At 41.4% G+C, this 14,228-nt stretch overlaps 2 protein-coding genes across 5 annotated transcripts in view; both read right to left on the minus strand.

Annotated features, from left to right (window-relative positions):
• LOC135496355 (RAB11-binding protein RELCH homolog) overlaps positions 1-5,466 on the minus strand; it is a 147,932-nt gene extending 142,466 nt beyond the window's left edge. Inside the window, exons 1-15 of the mRNA XM_064785639.1 lie at positions 5,166-5,466; positions 4,751-4,840; positions 4,396-4,467; positions 4,063-4,238; positions 3,740-3,928; positions 3,420-3,508; positions 2,897-3,205; positions 2,601-2,679; positions 2,157-2,368; positions 1,820-1,982; positions 1,585-1,725; positions 1,200-1,364; positions 852-1,029; positions 477-633; positions 210-333 (exon numbers count right to left, since the gene is read on the minus strand). Coding sequence (XP_064641709.1) covers positions 210-333; positions 477-633; positions 852-1,029; positions 1,200-1,364; positions 1,585-1,725; positions 1,820-1,982; positions 2,157-2,368; positions 2,601-2,679; positions 2,897-3,205; positions 3,420-3,508; positions 3,740-3,928; positions 4,063-4,238; positions 4,396-4,467; positions 4,751-4,840; positions 5,166-5,466 — 2,445 coding nt within the window. The remainder of the gene's footprint in view (positions 1-209; positions 334-476; positions 634-851; positions 1,030-1,199; positions 1,365-1,584; positions 1,726-1,819; positions 1,983-2,156; positions 2,369-2,600; positions 2,680-2,896; positions 3,206-3,419; positions 3,509-3,739; positions 3,929-4,062; positions 4,239-4,395; positions 4,468-4,750; positions 4,841-5,165) is intronic.
• A 579-nt stretch (positions 5,467-6,045) lies between these two features.
• LOC135495888 (b(0,+)-type amino acid transporter 1-like) lies at positions 6,046-14,197 on the minus strand. 4 transcript variants are annotated; one of them, XM_064784894.1, is made up of 13 exons: positions 14,041-14,197; positions 12,378-12,565; positions 11,802-11,903; positions 11,241-11,504; positions 10,436-10,561; positions 10,122-10,221; positions 9,834-9,878; positions 8,710-8,833; positions 8,282-8,385; positions 7,967-8,063; positions 7,577-7,726; positions 7,291-7,459; positions 6,046-6,469 (listed from the first exon to the last, which is right to left on the minus strand). In XM_064784894.1, exons 2-13 carry the CDS (start codon positions 12,556-12,558, stop codon positions 6,402-6,404), a joined length of 1,530 nt encoding a protein of 509 aa, XP_064640964.1. In that variant the 5' UTR covers positions 12,559-12,565; positions 14,041-14,197; the 3' UTR covers positions 6,046-6,401. The 4 variants fall into 4 exon arrangements, with proteins under 4 accessions (XP_064640964.1, XP_064640965.1, XP_064640963.1 ...); XM_064784895.1 differs by having other exon boundaries at positions 14,035-14,197; XM_064784893.1 differs by lacking the exon at positions 14,041-14,197 and adding an exon at positions 13,400-13,438.
• Between the last annotated feature and the right edge of the window lie 31 nt (positions 14,198-14,228).

Here is a 14,228-nt window from a genome sequence, read left to right on the forward strand (position 1 = left end):
AACTCAGAGAATGGATGGTTTCCCCCAAAGGAATAACACTGGGACTCACTTTTTGAGGCCTTGCTCAGGTAATTTGTATTGAATGGCTTTTCTAATCTGGCTTAAACAAATCGCAACCGTATTCGCTCCAATTTGCAGGAGCAGAATGACAGTTTTTTTCATAAGATTGGAAACTAGATTAACTCTTTGAGTGCTCGGATCCTTCTCACCTTGGTATCAGTGAACTGGCGACCAAACGTCCGACAAAATATGATGAAGAAGCGGCTGAGACTGTGGACGACCTTTGCGTGCGACACATCGAGCTTGGAGGTGAGGTTTAAGAAGCGAGGTACCCTATAAATGACAAATAAAATGAATGGAGGACTAAGCGAATGATTTTCTTACCCCTTTGGATCAGCCACTGTAATGTGTACACATTGTAATAAGATAACATCTTTAGACATATTAGCTATGATATCAGTGTAAACTTTACTCACAGATCATCAACCACCCACTTCAGAGGCGACCACATCTCAAACCATTCCTCAGCGATGATAGATTCATAAATGAAGACTAGTTTTGTCAACTTCTCCGGATCTCCGACGATGACTGACAAATCTAACAGTGGGCAAGAAGGTTTCGGGAATCTTGACACTGGAAAAAAGAAAACAATGTTAAAGAATCCCACAAATTTGGAAGAGATAATCACGACATTTCTGATAGATCCAAAAAGACTCATTAGCTGGATATTTCTAGTTCTGCTATGGAGAGTGAAGACTGCAAATTTGGCAAAGACAAAAGCATCAAACAAGAAGGTTTCTATTCGACGGTGTTGATTGCTGTGAGAACAGCCAATATGACTGAGAGCTCACCTTCAATTTCTGGAGCAACGACATCAGAGACCAACCTGCCGAGCAAGACATCATTCTCCAGTACCGCAGAGAAAAGCATGGGCAGTAGTTCCTGGGCATTCCTGACATACATGACAAACTTGCCATCGTCGATAGGGATGGACTTGCTCCCAGTTACAACCTGGGCAGATTTGGCTCCCTGGAAACAAGTGACAAGAATAGATTAGAGAAGCCATAATCCATACTTGCCAGTGAGGATAACAAGAATTGCCCTCTAGATCAAGATTATAGGAACTGTCAACACCAACTAACATCGCCATTCATCTGAAAGCTCTTTTATGAAAACTCTCCAAACCAAGGTGAACTTACTGCAAGGGATTCCTCAAACATGTCAATGAAATAAGCAAACAAGTCACTCTCCAGTCTCCCGATATCTCGTGCCCAGCACGCAAACGCTGGCAGCAGGACCTGTTGTGTGGCGATCACGACCTTCTCTGAACTATCTTCAAGGCCTTTCTTCAACAGCTCAAATCCCTGTAAAATAGACAAATTATTCAATCGTATGCAACTTTCTCCATCAAAAGGTTTGGCAAAGAATAAAGCTGGCTTGATCTATCATGATTTAATCTGGGTATCGGTACCAGGTCTCCACAGAGGCACCCCGCGATACTGAGTATCTGCTCGGGTGTAGCGCATCAGATAAGTCTGACACAGGTGGAGAAGGCGGTCGCAGACAGAGGTTTGCACTTATTACCTTGGAGTATTTGTCCTCATCATCCATGAATGAGATAAGGAGGCCAAGACTGCGCACGACAGACTCCCGGACCTCCTCTGTCTTGTCATCACACAGCATCTGTTGTAGCATGGAGAGTACCAACGAGCTACGGATTTCTTTCTGAAAAGAAAAGCACAACTTAGTCAAATTATTTTCTTCTTCTGTGTTTGCCTTTTTGAGTGTATGCTGCCTGCCACAATTAACCACTACTTACCGGCAGATAGGGGGCTAGGGCACCACACGATTCAGACACCAGCAGTCGCCTCTCAGAGTATTTGTGACCGATCTGTTCCCAGCATTGTGGTAACAGTTCTTCCTCCACTCTTCGTGGGCCGACATGCTGGGCAAACGCCACACAGCCAGTCAGGATGATTTGACTGAAACACAATGTTACAGTATGAAACAATAAGCCCGGATCATATTCAAAAGCTCCTTGGGTAACACCAAATATTCTGGCATTCCATCTGTGTGCCAGGAAAGGATATTTTTTCCTGATTAAAGAGAAGTCAAAAGGAGCAGGTATGTTCTGATGAAAATAAAGGCCAACCTACCGTTGTTCGAAATCCGGTCTTTTGATTAAGTTGAAGAGAATATTGAGAAGATTGTCTCTTTCCTTTGGTTCAGGATGCAGACAGGCCGTTGCTAATATCAGCGGAATCAACTCCTCTCGTTTGGCAAGCAGCACATTTGGCACGATATGAGGCAAGCACCTTCCAAGCATGTTAACAACTTTCTCGCTGCTTGAATCCGTTATTGACGATACCTTAAGTCAATAGAAAAATTTCAATACTATTGGGACTTTATGTACATGCATAACTCATAGGATGACTTAAAGTCATTGAATGACCTGGGATTTGATGCCAAAAAGAGAACAGCATTAAGGAGGCTTTACACCACGAGTACACCCCTTACGTATTGTCACTGTAACTAGATCCAAAAGTATGTTCTTAAAGGCATCTTATTTGATCAAGAAATATAATCATTTGCTGACTTACCTCAGAAACTATTCGGTTCGTTTGGTCAATTTGAAACGTTATGTTTAGAAGAGCTGATTGGAAGGAATTGGACATATTTCTGTAAACAAAAGATTTTAAAATGACCATATACAGGAAGACTGACAATCAGACACATCATGATATGTAACTATAAGCACCAAAAAACCGATTTCAGGAAATGGCGTATGGAGTATGTATTATAGTTTTACATAAGAACTGTATTTGTGCATAAGTCACTGTAAAATGAATTGTAAAGCTGAGAAATGACATCCATGTCTATTCGAAAGTCCACATACCTTCTCACGGGGACCCACGAGTAATTTCCCGCTTTTATAGCTTCCTTGCCTTCATCAGATCGAGGCACCGGAGCTTCCATCCTTGAAGTCTCAGCAGAGGAACCGACCTCAACTTGCATTGAATCTGCCTCAATCGGCGTCAAATTCGCAGTCACATCCACTGCATCCTGGTCCAGATCGTGCTCTTTTCTGGATCCAGATATGTCTGCAGCAGCAGAATTATCTTGTCCGCGTTCATCATCTGTTTTATGTTTGACTGGACTGGCAAAAGGTGTTGAGGATGTGAGGACACCAGATGCAGAAGGCTGACTGAAGAAAAATTGAGGAAATAAATATTTATTGTAAAAATGCTAAGGTTAAGCCTTATACACATCACATTAGAAGACTTGTGAACCTCACAATTTATAACATTTTGACCACTGAGAACATATCAAACTATTTCTTTCAGAATAGTGACCAATTGTATCAAAAACTAGACAGCCACCTTCCCTTTTTTAATAAAAATATCACAACGAATACAAACCTTTCCAGTGATTTGATCTTTTGTTTAAGAGTTTCGTTCTCAGCTGAGAGGTCTGAGAGGTTTTCTTCTGCAGCAGCTAATTTTGTTTCCTGTAATTCAATGATATTGTTGTGAGAAAGGTATCAACTGAAGAAATGGGAGAATTTCAACTCCAGTATGGCGAGGCAGACTGAAGGTGCTGTGATGACCGAAAGCAGGCGACACCAGTAGATGACACTCACCACTGATGAGATACACGGACCAACAATGTTGCAGTTAATTTTAGATGCTTTGACAAAACTCAAACTTTGCTCAAACTCTAGAAGGTTCACCACACTCACCAATTCTTGGGTAAGAGCTTCCAATTCTGATTTCTTTTGTTCGAGTTCACTGTCCACAATCTCGACCTGACATTCACCATCCCGCACATCTTCACTTGGTGTGACGTGTTGATTGTAGTCACGGTACAGATGCAGCAGATCGGGAGGTTTTGGAATATTCAAACCAACATCATCCCAGTCTTCGAAGTCCTGAAGCAAGAGTGGAAATACCTACATAAGACCCATCTTTGCAGGTAGTGTTACATATATGAGAGTTTAGATGAGATATTACTCCAGGAATTTCAAACAGAAATCCTTTCAGAAATCTTCGAGTGGACTCTTACCTGATTTTCATTTTCCTCTGCAAAGGTGACACACGACAGCTTATAATCATTCAACAGCAAGTATTCATTGACTAAGAAGTTAAGCGCCCTCTTTTCATGAAGGCGAAGCGGCTCACCATCAGGGCTGAGATTCTCTGGCAGTCCTTCATTTCGCTCTGGACTAGATAGTTCGGTCTCTGAAATTATTCAAGAATGCATTTCAGCGAAAAATGTTATCTCAGTTGGAGAAAAGAAACTCAGATAATTCAGATTGCGAGTGCAATATGATCAGAGGCTGCCAGCCAGCAATGGCCTGGGAAAGATACAGGAGACATCACCTGAGGAACACTTTACCTGCAGCTCTTGTTAATGTTGTCCGTAATGACTTGATGGTGTCCTGTGCTTTTCTCAATTCAAACTCCAACACTGAAATGAAAACGTGATCAATTTTACCAAGACAGGAAAATATTTTGGTCTAGTCAAGGATAGGATGTATGTAGACACAGTAGGGAGGTTGAGAACAGCAGCTGTAGAAACCAATGACCATGCTTAATCACAAGCCACTGTGGTGTATCGCCAATTTAACAAATCAAGATTCTTAAGCTGAATATATCATTGCACTAGTGCCTGGAGGCATCAGATCATAATAATAACCAAGGTAGGAAGCAAAAACAAAAACAAATTGTGAAGGAATTGAGGGAACACCAACCTGCAACCCTCTCATCAGTTTGCCGTTCACCATCGTCAGAGTAGCGAGCGAAATCTAGCGAGTCGAATGTTTGGCAACTTGATGTCCTTGCTGGAAGAGATAACAACAAAAAAACTATTTATGGGAATTAAAACTTTCTTCCGTAAGCATGATGTGTCAACTCTCAAAATGAAATGAAGTGCAGTGGGGTATGATAAGATAGTTCACGAATATGTTGTTTCTATGTTAGTTCTCATAGTCTCGCCTTCAGCGTGATGAAAGACACATGACATGGCCAAAAAGGGGGCGTGTCTCACTGTCTCTCATAAACGGACCATCACAAACAAACCTTCATCTCTCAAATCATTTCAAGGCTTTAGCATGGAAGGGGCCCAGGGCAAAATCAAAGGAACAGAGCGAATATTATGAAACTCACGTAAACCAGGCGATCCAACACAACCATCTGCTCTGGTCCGTTCAAAATTTGCGGGGTTGGAAAAGAAATCTCGGAGACGAGGCAGTTCTCTGCCGGTTTCAGTGAGTTCTGTATGCAACTCAAGAGCGGTCAAAATAAAGTGTTCCGCTAAAAGTTTTGAAGCGACAGTATCAATGGTTATGTCCTCCGTCTCCGGGGTCAAATGCCTGGCCGGGGAAATCGGTGTTTCGTCCTCCACAACGAATTCATTTTCGACATTTTCCACCAAATCTTCCAAAAATGGGTTCGTGTTATCCGCCATTTTGATCAGATCATGTGACCTAGATCGTCGTTTCGTTGTTTTCTATGTCAAAATTATTGTGATTCCAAACATACCGCCATTCTCACCTCTGATATCTTGTCTCGACATGCAAGAACGCTTAGTTTTTCAAAAGATTCAACGTAGCTCTCATCAAATGCATGGGGATATATTTAACCCTTAAAAAATTGATGTATTTTTATGCAGATGGTGAACCACCATCTCGTGAAGACGATCCTTGCTAACCACCAAGGTTGCACAACCTCCTCAGGTGTTGTTGGCTGGAAACTTCCAAATGGCATCTTTTGTATTGTTGAAAAGCCAGTCCCAATATCTGTAGCCAAGCACCATTATCTTTAGTCCTGACATATCTGCTTGTGCACTTGTCTCTCAGGACACCTAATTATGCTCTGTACTTTTGCTAAAATGGGAGGTGGAAGCTCTAGTGAACTCACGCAACTGTTTGACATGGGGGAGCCCACAAACCCCTGTCCTTTCGACATGTTTTAGCCAGTGCATTGGGGTAATACGTATTAATGCCACAATCGGCATTTCAAGATGAATAACAAAGAAGAGATATCATTCGAAAGTATTCTAGAAAACCTTTATTATATCAAGAGTCCATACAAACAAAGACATTAACCTTCTTTATAACCATACAAAATGCAAAAACAACAATACTAACAAAAAAAGGACGGAAAGCAAAAATTAATACATAATCACTTCTGTCCTAAGCCCAGAAAGGGTAATTTTCCAAAAATATTTTCCTTTTTTATGGCTTTTTCCAAAATGATTGTGACAGTGAAGGAGTAGCACTGACTGTCACTTCGATGCCACTTTGTGACGCAACAGAAAAACGTACTTGCACATTCTACAAACTGTTACACTTCCATAGGAAGATATCACAGCCTATTTTTCCTCAACAACTTGATGATGATTCAAGAATCCTTGACGTAATCTGTTGGCACAACACTCAGCATTATCTGCAGCACCTTGGTTATTTTATCTGAAAAAATGGTACAATATATGAATGTACAGTCCTCACGCAACTGACACAAATGTAGAATGGCCCTACAAGTATGGTAGAAATTTGAATGGCCAACACAGTTTGTTCAAAATTTGAAATTTGTATTAACATGTAGATGTAGTTGTGTTGAGGAAATCCTTTTGCTCTTCTTTGGACATTAAGGGTAAGGTCAGACATGGATTTCACCATGAAAATGAATGTTACCCACAAGCTTGCCCGAAGGTGGAAGTTAAATGAAATGTACAGCGATTGGTATGGACTCATTGCTGTGGATATCCCAAACAATAGGGCACACTAACAAAGGCACTTGTAACCCTCTATCATACCAAGCGATGTACATTTCAAAGAGCCTAAATTTGAGGGCAGCTTGGGGGTAATGTTGATTGTAAACGCCTTCAGCGTCGAACCACGTAGATCTCCGTGGCCCAAATCCCCACTCCCCTTTGAGCTGGTTATCGGACTCGCATGGACTTTATGAAAGAACTACGCCATCGCCATCTTCAGGGCAAGGCAGGAACTGAAACGACCAAAAGAACTACGCCATCGCCATCTTCAGGGCAAGGTAGGAACTGAAAAGACCAAACGTCTTTTCAGTTCCTACCTTTCCCTGAAGATGGCGATGGCGTAGTTCTTTCATGAAGTCCATGAGACTCCGATAACCAGCTCAAAGAGGGGGGAATTTGGGCAACATAGATCTACGTGGTTCGGCGCTGAAGGTGTTAAGCCCCATTTCATGTATTCTTACAATAACCAGCCACAATGCATTCTGTGGTCCATTGCCTATGACTGGGTATACTCACCAACTTTGGGAATCCTGACCTTCTTGTAGACGAATGGGATATAGAGAAATACTCCGCTTACGGTGAAGAGGAATGAGTAGAGGAACCCCAGGTGTGGGTTGTGCAGGATCGGCAAGAATACGAGGCACACTGCGATAATCAGAAACAAGATCGGGATGACCAGGGGTACCTAGAAAAGAAAGCAAGAACTAGAGTGGTTCATCATAGATCCTTTCATGTAGAGGCAGTGCTCTGTAAGGAAATAACTGAGCTGCAGTGGAGAAAAGAACACATCAACTTCTCTTACCTTATATGATCGGTGATCGTCCACTGTGTGTCTGCGTAATATGAGCAACGACACCATGGTCAGACCATAAAACGCCCACGTCAAGAAACTCAGACAATCGATCAGAGTGTAGATATCGCCAATGATTAAATAGATCAGGGCTAGAAATGCCTGAAATAGAAATGGAATTAATGAATTAGAATTGAAATTAACCTCCCCAGGCAGTTGTAGCAACGAAAGTAAAATGTCTAAATTGCAGCTTTCAGTTGCAAGGGTTAGAACAAACTTTGTGTAGATCTGGACCTTTAGGTGAGACTGTATTATTCTTCATTATGTAAGTGTTGCGGCTGATATAAAGAATTAATAAAGACAAGTCTTTGTGTGCCTTTGTGTAGGAATCCCATAACTTACATTCCACAATAGAGAGGGAATTGGTGTTCGGTATTCCACATGAATCATCTCCATAATGCTCGGAAGGAAACTATCTCGTGCTGCAGCGAATGAGAGTCTGAAAGAAACATGTATTGTTGAGATCATCATCAGTCATAACTGCAAACCTTTTGCTTATCTTTAATGACTGTTCAACATGTCTTCAGACAGTATGTTTCCAGCAGGTGACACATCCTTATATGGGAGCTTTCCCTTGTCTTCTTTGACAGCTATACATGGAGCAAGCCCAGTCTTTAGACAGCATTGAATAGAAATCATCAGAAGGATCCCGCTCACCTGCCTCCAGTAAAACACGACCCATTGGCAGCGCCCAACGCTGACAGACACACAGCGATAGGGATAACAACACTGGCTGGACCTAGCACATACTTGGCCCAAGACTAAAACGAGAGAAAATATTGAGAAGTTTGTAGCTTTGTTCATTAGCATCAACCACTCGATGGGCTTACATGTACTGGGTAAGATATAAGGATGGGAGTGCCAAAGTTATCACCAAAGAAATTTGTGAATTTCCAATTCCTGAGGGCACCTACATGACCTGTTTCATCCCTTGTGTATGTGAGGGCAAGTGTGACCCTGCAATGGGGTCTATAAAGTTTCAGGCAGTTCTTCAGGGCGATCTTACTTTCTAATCATGCCTGGGTGGGAGAGGTCTAGTTTATGCATGTCAGTTCTGATGGGTAAATATTTCAAGATGTACGCACCACGGCGACAGCATCTGTTGCTAAGAACTCTTCCTTGGACAGAACCGTGAAGTACGACACGTTGGTGAAGACGTAACAGAACATGACCAGGGTGATTGAGATCATGATAGCAAGCGGCAGATTCCTGAAAAGAACGAAAAGTTACAGTCTTACAGAAAAATAACGGTAAATGATCGATGGACAATTTTGTAAATATATCATACTCTGCCATCCGTTTGACTTGGAGGTCTCAGTTTTCCAGTTAAAATCCCAGGATCACCATCAAAAGCTACTTGTTGAACTCAGAACCTGAATGACAAGTTTGTCAGGTGCCAAGGGGATCTCGTCCTCACCTGATTTCAGAAACATCAAGGAAATTTCTCATGATCTTGGAAAAAATTATTTGAATTACATCACAAAATTTTGAATAGTGTATGCCAGGTGACTCTTGCGCATTGTCTGATACTACTGTCAGTCAGCCAGCTAGTACTTGTAGCTTTGGGGTTAGTGCCTTGAATTGGTTGGGTTAAAACCGAGAAATGGCAGAAATTTGTTACATACTACAATATTTTTAACTAGCGTGATTAAAGTGAAAATCTTTATACAAAATTTACATATTTTAACTTCGTATCCTTACAAGGCTATGCTAATCAGTTACGTACATGTAAGGTTATTTTGTAAATTCAGTCTTTTGAGGAGTATACATTACAACAGTTATCAAATGATAGGTTTTATTCCTTATTTTTTGAGAGGAAAACAAAATGTTTATTAACTTCTAATTTTAAAAATGTAAGATGTTAATACCAGTTATCAATAACACTTCACCAGATTGACAGTCATGATGACAAGATTCCTGAAAAGGAGGCAGAAGGATTCAGATCACGATTACGAACTCACAGTCTAAGATCAAAATATGATGCAATTGACACAATAAGACCATCTGTTTTAATCTGATTTGACCTCTGAAGTTCCGATTTAACCATGATTTTTGGCATAAGCGCGGCTTTGTCTAGAGTTAGAAAGACACGTGGCTGGGCATTTGCAGTATCAATGGTGAACTAGCTTGACACCTAATGTGAACACTCAACAAGAATTCGATCATATTAGTTGGAAGTGTCAAGGTTCTTGGTTGAAACAAGCCTTACCTCTTGGGATTTTTAATTTCTTCAGTGACAAAGTTCAGGTTATTCCTGGAACAGACAAAAAGATCAGTACAGTACAAGAGGCATTTGAACCTTTACATAGTAATTATAAACAACAATGCAGAGTTCAAACAACAATGCACAGAGTACATACTGCATATAAACAGTGAGACTTCGAAAGTCCAGGTTTTTGAATATTTATCGAATGTCAGACCCGGTAAATCAATGCTGGCGAGCATACACTCTATAATGACCTCTCCCACAGAAACACTTCTTCTAGATTAATCTTACCATCCGTCATAGGCAAACAGCCCTGAGTAACATGCAATGGCAATCATGGATGGGCTGGTAGTTGTACCATCAAACCCAGCACCCAGGTGCGTCATACTCCCTGAGGAATAAAATGAGAAGGTGATGATATCAACCAACACAAACTAATGACCAGGCCAACGCAAGCAGAGACGAAATCACGGCATCAAACTGTTCTGATTCTGACCATGCATGAGGAGAATGGTCAAGATATTCAGAAGATGAACAGACCCCCCAGTCACAATTCACCAGCAAAATTTCTGGTGATCTTTAGTAGACTTTTGGCAGTCACGTACCATATGAGAGCTTGACGACGCCTCCTATTATGATTGACACCAACGCAAGGACTTTGGCTACCATGAAGAAATTCTGAAGTTTTGTGGCAAGCTTCACACTGAAGGAATTCCATGCTGTGACGAGTACTGAAGATAGACATCAAGAAAGTTAAACACAGCATGTAGTTTTGCAGGGCTTCCACTAGGATTTTGTCTCAGTGGGACGGTCCTACTCTTGGGTCTACTGTACCCCCAGTGATATGGCCAGCTTAACCTGCCAGTCATTGAGGTTTTTCTTTACGGCTACATCCTTTCGATTGGGGATTGTGAATTTTAACCCAAGCAGTGTTACATGTTGGCCTGCTTTACGGCTACATCCTTTCGATTGGGGATTGTGAATTTTAACCCAAGCAGTGTTACATGTTGACCTGGAGCTGTTCATCGTGACTCAAGTTACATTGTAGGCACAGCAAAACAATTTTTGATTTATGATATATTTCTTTTTAATAACTTACATTCTATGGCATAACAATACATTGTAAAGAATTATTTGGCTCAACCTCTTATGAAATATGACAATGTTGTCTAAAAAGTGTGAATCGGGTCAAATTGTACCAAATCTAATGGTATATTGAATACAATAACAATAGCCCTAGGAATTTATCAACACCAAGCTATACCACTGTTTGGCACAATACCAATTCTGTTTTATTCAATGCATTGTTTGTTGGTGATTGTTGATGCCTTTTGTTATAATAGAAGCAGTGCTTTGGATTAGGCCATTTTGTTGCAATCACAATCTTTTCATTGTTATCAACTAACTCACCTATGAAAACAGCTGCCAATATTTTGATGGCAATCAGTGGTGGGTTACAAGAGCCAAAGAATGGCTGTATGGAGTATGTTGCAATGGCTAGGCAGATTACAGCCAGGGACGTTGGTTTGTTCACCATCACGGTACACCACACATAAAGGTATGCAGGGAGAGGACCACAGAATTTCCCATATCTCGAAAATGCCGCTAAGAAGTAGGCATATTCTCCACCGCTCTTTGGGATAAGCGTTCCAAGTTCAGAATAGGAAAAGGCACCTGAAGTGACAGTTAAACCATATGATGAATCTAAAACACTTTAGTTACAATGTTTCATTTTCTGTATTAGCCTTGTTTTGACCACAGAGGTTTTGGCGAGACAACCATCTCTCTGGCTGTATAAAATGTGTCAAGAGCAGATTCTTGGTGGATTATGCCTAAGAGTAAGAATAAGTTGAAAGTGCTCGGTCCGAGCTGCGATTTTGCCCAAAACCTTGTCTGCTGCCTCAGTTTTGGCCTAGATTCTAGCACCATCAGACCAGAAGTCAAACCTGTGAACTGTTTACAATCACTTACCTAACATTGATATGACACCACACGCAACCCAGATGATGAGACTAGCTGCGATCGAACCAGAATTCCTCAGGACACCCTTTGGCGATATAAAAATACCAGAACCTGAAAAATCATCAAGAAATCTATAACCAGCTTAGGAGTGCTAAACCACAAACGCTTCCCATCTTGACCTGTAATGTTTGAATACAACAGCCAATGCATTTATAGGTATTGACATTATGACAAGGATAAGTCTTCCTGAAAAGGGAAATTTGTTAAACCCAGCGTCAAGTGTCATTTTTGAGCTTTCGGTTCTGCATTTTGTTATCTGCTGATAGGAGCGATAATGTATCAAGAGATTTGCTGAGTCACTCTGACGATGATGATCGATTCATTGCCAGAGTCAAGGAATTCACTGCAAGTTACTTCTTTCCCACTGCGAAATTTCAATTAAAATTTGCCTCCTCTGAGATTTAGGGACAGGTTCTCCGATGTTCTTCATTCACAATGTGTGGCAAGGTGACAATGACATATACGAATGCACTGAATCCACAAGGTTCAATTTTGAGACTCAAATAAAAGGAAGTTGAAACCTACCGATCATAGTCCCACCCACAAGAGATATGCCGCCCATCAGGCTTACATTCCGCCTCATGTGCACACCCTTCACCGACACTGTGTCACTACCATCATCTTCAATCGATTTCTCCTTCCCCATCATTCTGCCCTTTAAGCGCCGTAGAGGACTGGAGCTCTTCTTTTCATCGCCCTCAACCATGCTGAGCCTGGATAATAGAATACGAAAGCTCTTCAGTATTGCAAGGTAATGTAGATTTAGCAGGAGAAGCTCCAAACAACTTTCAACATTTCACCACTCGCACAGTTTACTGTTTTCCTAAATAATCTAAATTGCAGATGTGTCCTACACTATACAGCACTATTCAAGCCCATAAATTCATGAATCTCATCTGCATCTGTTTACAAAGGAGATAACTTACCAAGGATAACACGTGATTGGCACATGGACTGTGCAATTGGGATAGGGATGTATATGCATTTACTGCAGGAAAGGTAATATTTACAGCAGATTGACCTAGATCTCGGGAAGAGAGCTTAGATAAGAGAGAGGAAGCCTGATGCAACAGCTGAACACAGTCAGAGAAACAGGAGACTGGGAGACTAAGAAAAAAACAATGATCCTGATAATCAGACATATACATGTACACTGTGTATTAATTCATTAATTAATTAGTAAAAATAATCGTATATAGTAAATTTTTACTGCTCTGGTACTGGTAAAAGTAAAAGGAGCATTAAATCCATGCAAATTGTCACATTTGAATGCATGAAAAAACACCAAAGAAACAATTCAAATTCAACCTGTCAAAACATACTTGAACTTCTTTGCACTCGTATCCCTCATTATGCCACTGAGTTTATGCCACTGAGTTTATCGAATCCACTGAAGAAGTCAGAAATGTATGAAATTCGCAGAGCCCAGATAGATTGGCCTATCCTCCCGCAGCACAGTGATATTATGCAGTAATATCCTGAGAAAAAAGTCAGACACTACTGGACTAATTTTCAGCTTTAACCCACAAAGTGAGCTAATCACATACCCTATAGTTATGTTTGTCATCTGGATTCATATGATGCATAATAATCATGAATTAGGACAATCTCCCCTGATATAAGTAATGATGTCAAATCAATGCGAACAACTAACCCATTGAGATTGATATCAGATTGAGTGATTAAGCAGATTGATGGTCACAGTGGCCCAACGTTTGCCCCAGGAGCTTACCTGGACCTCAAGGTAAAAAATGCCCCAGCCCCAGGCCAGGGCAGGTGATGTAACAATAACATGGCATTCTTGGATGTGGGGTCCGCTGACCCCAGGCTTCATCATGCCTCATCGACCCGGGGTGGGCAGAGAACACATCCCGGGGCCTCGGGAAAAAAATCCTCGGCCTGCTTCAAGTCCCTGTCCCGCCTGTGGTGTGGGTCCAAGACTCAAAGATGTACGCCAGACGTCACAATGTCAACTCAATGGCCAATGTCTCTCCAGCCATTGTCTGGCTCCTTTTACCTTGTAAAGATGGTTCGTAAGCCCAACCCAAGGTGGCAAAGGGCCTATCATCAATCATCAATGTTAAGATGACGTGGAGTTTACTTAAGGTCTAGGGCAGGCTTAACTTGAAAATGAAATGAACGAAATCAAGACAAAGTCAAAGAAATACAGACAGTCACTCACACTCACAGTCATTGAGTCAACAGCGAATTGCTTGATTTGGATGCTCAGCTCAGCTCAGCTCAGCGGTATTGGTATATCTTGGGGTGCTTAGTATTACTTTATTTGCGCAAATGCTTCATAAATCATACATGTCATGTCAAAGTGTGCTGTGCTTTGCCAAAGGTCACCAGGTCTCGGTGCAAAACTTGCACGCC

This window comes from Lineus longissimus, chromosome 11 (assembly GCF_910592395.1).
Source record: "Lineus longissimus chromosome 11, tnLinLong1.2, whole genome shotgun sequence".
In the NCBI taxonomy this organism is placed as follows: Eukaryota; Metazoa; Nemertea; class Pilidiophora; order Heteronemertea; family Lineidae; genus Lineus; species Lineus longissimus.

What these genes read in the sequence shown, in the direction of transcription:
- LOC135495888 (XM_064784892.1), bottom strand. Translation starts at nt 13,203, where the DNA reads ATGAGGGATACGAGTGCAAAGAAGTTCAA. An exon ending in GAAATTAAAAATCCCAAGAG is followed by an intron (nt 8,834 to 9,833) that starts GTAAGGCTTGTT and finishes CGTTCTTTTCAG; the next exon opens with GAATCTGCCGCTTGCTATCA. An exon ending in ACGATCACCGATCATATAAG is followed by an intron (nt 7,460 to 7,576) that starts GTAAGAGAAGTT and finishes TTTCTTTTCTAG; the next exon opens with GTACCCCTGGTCATCCCGAT.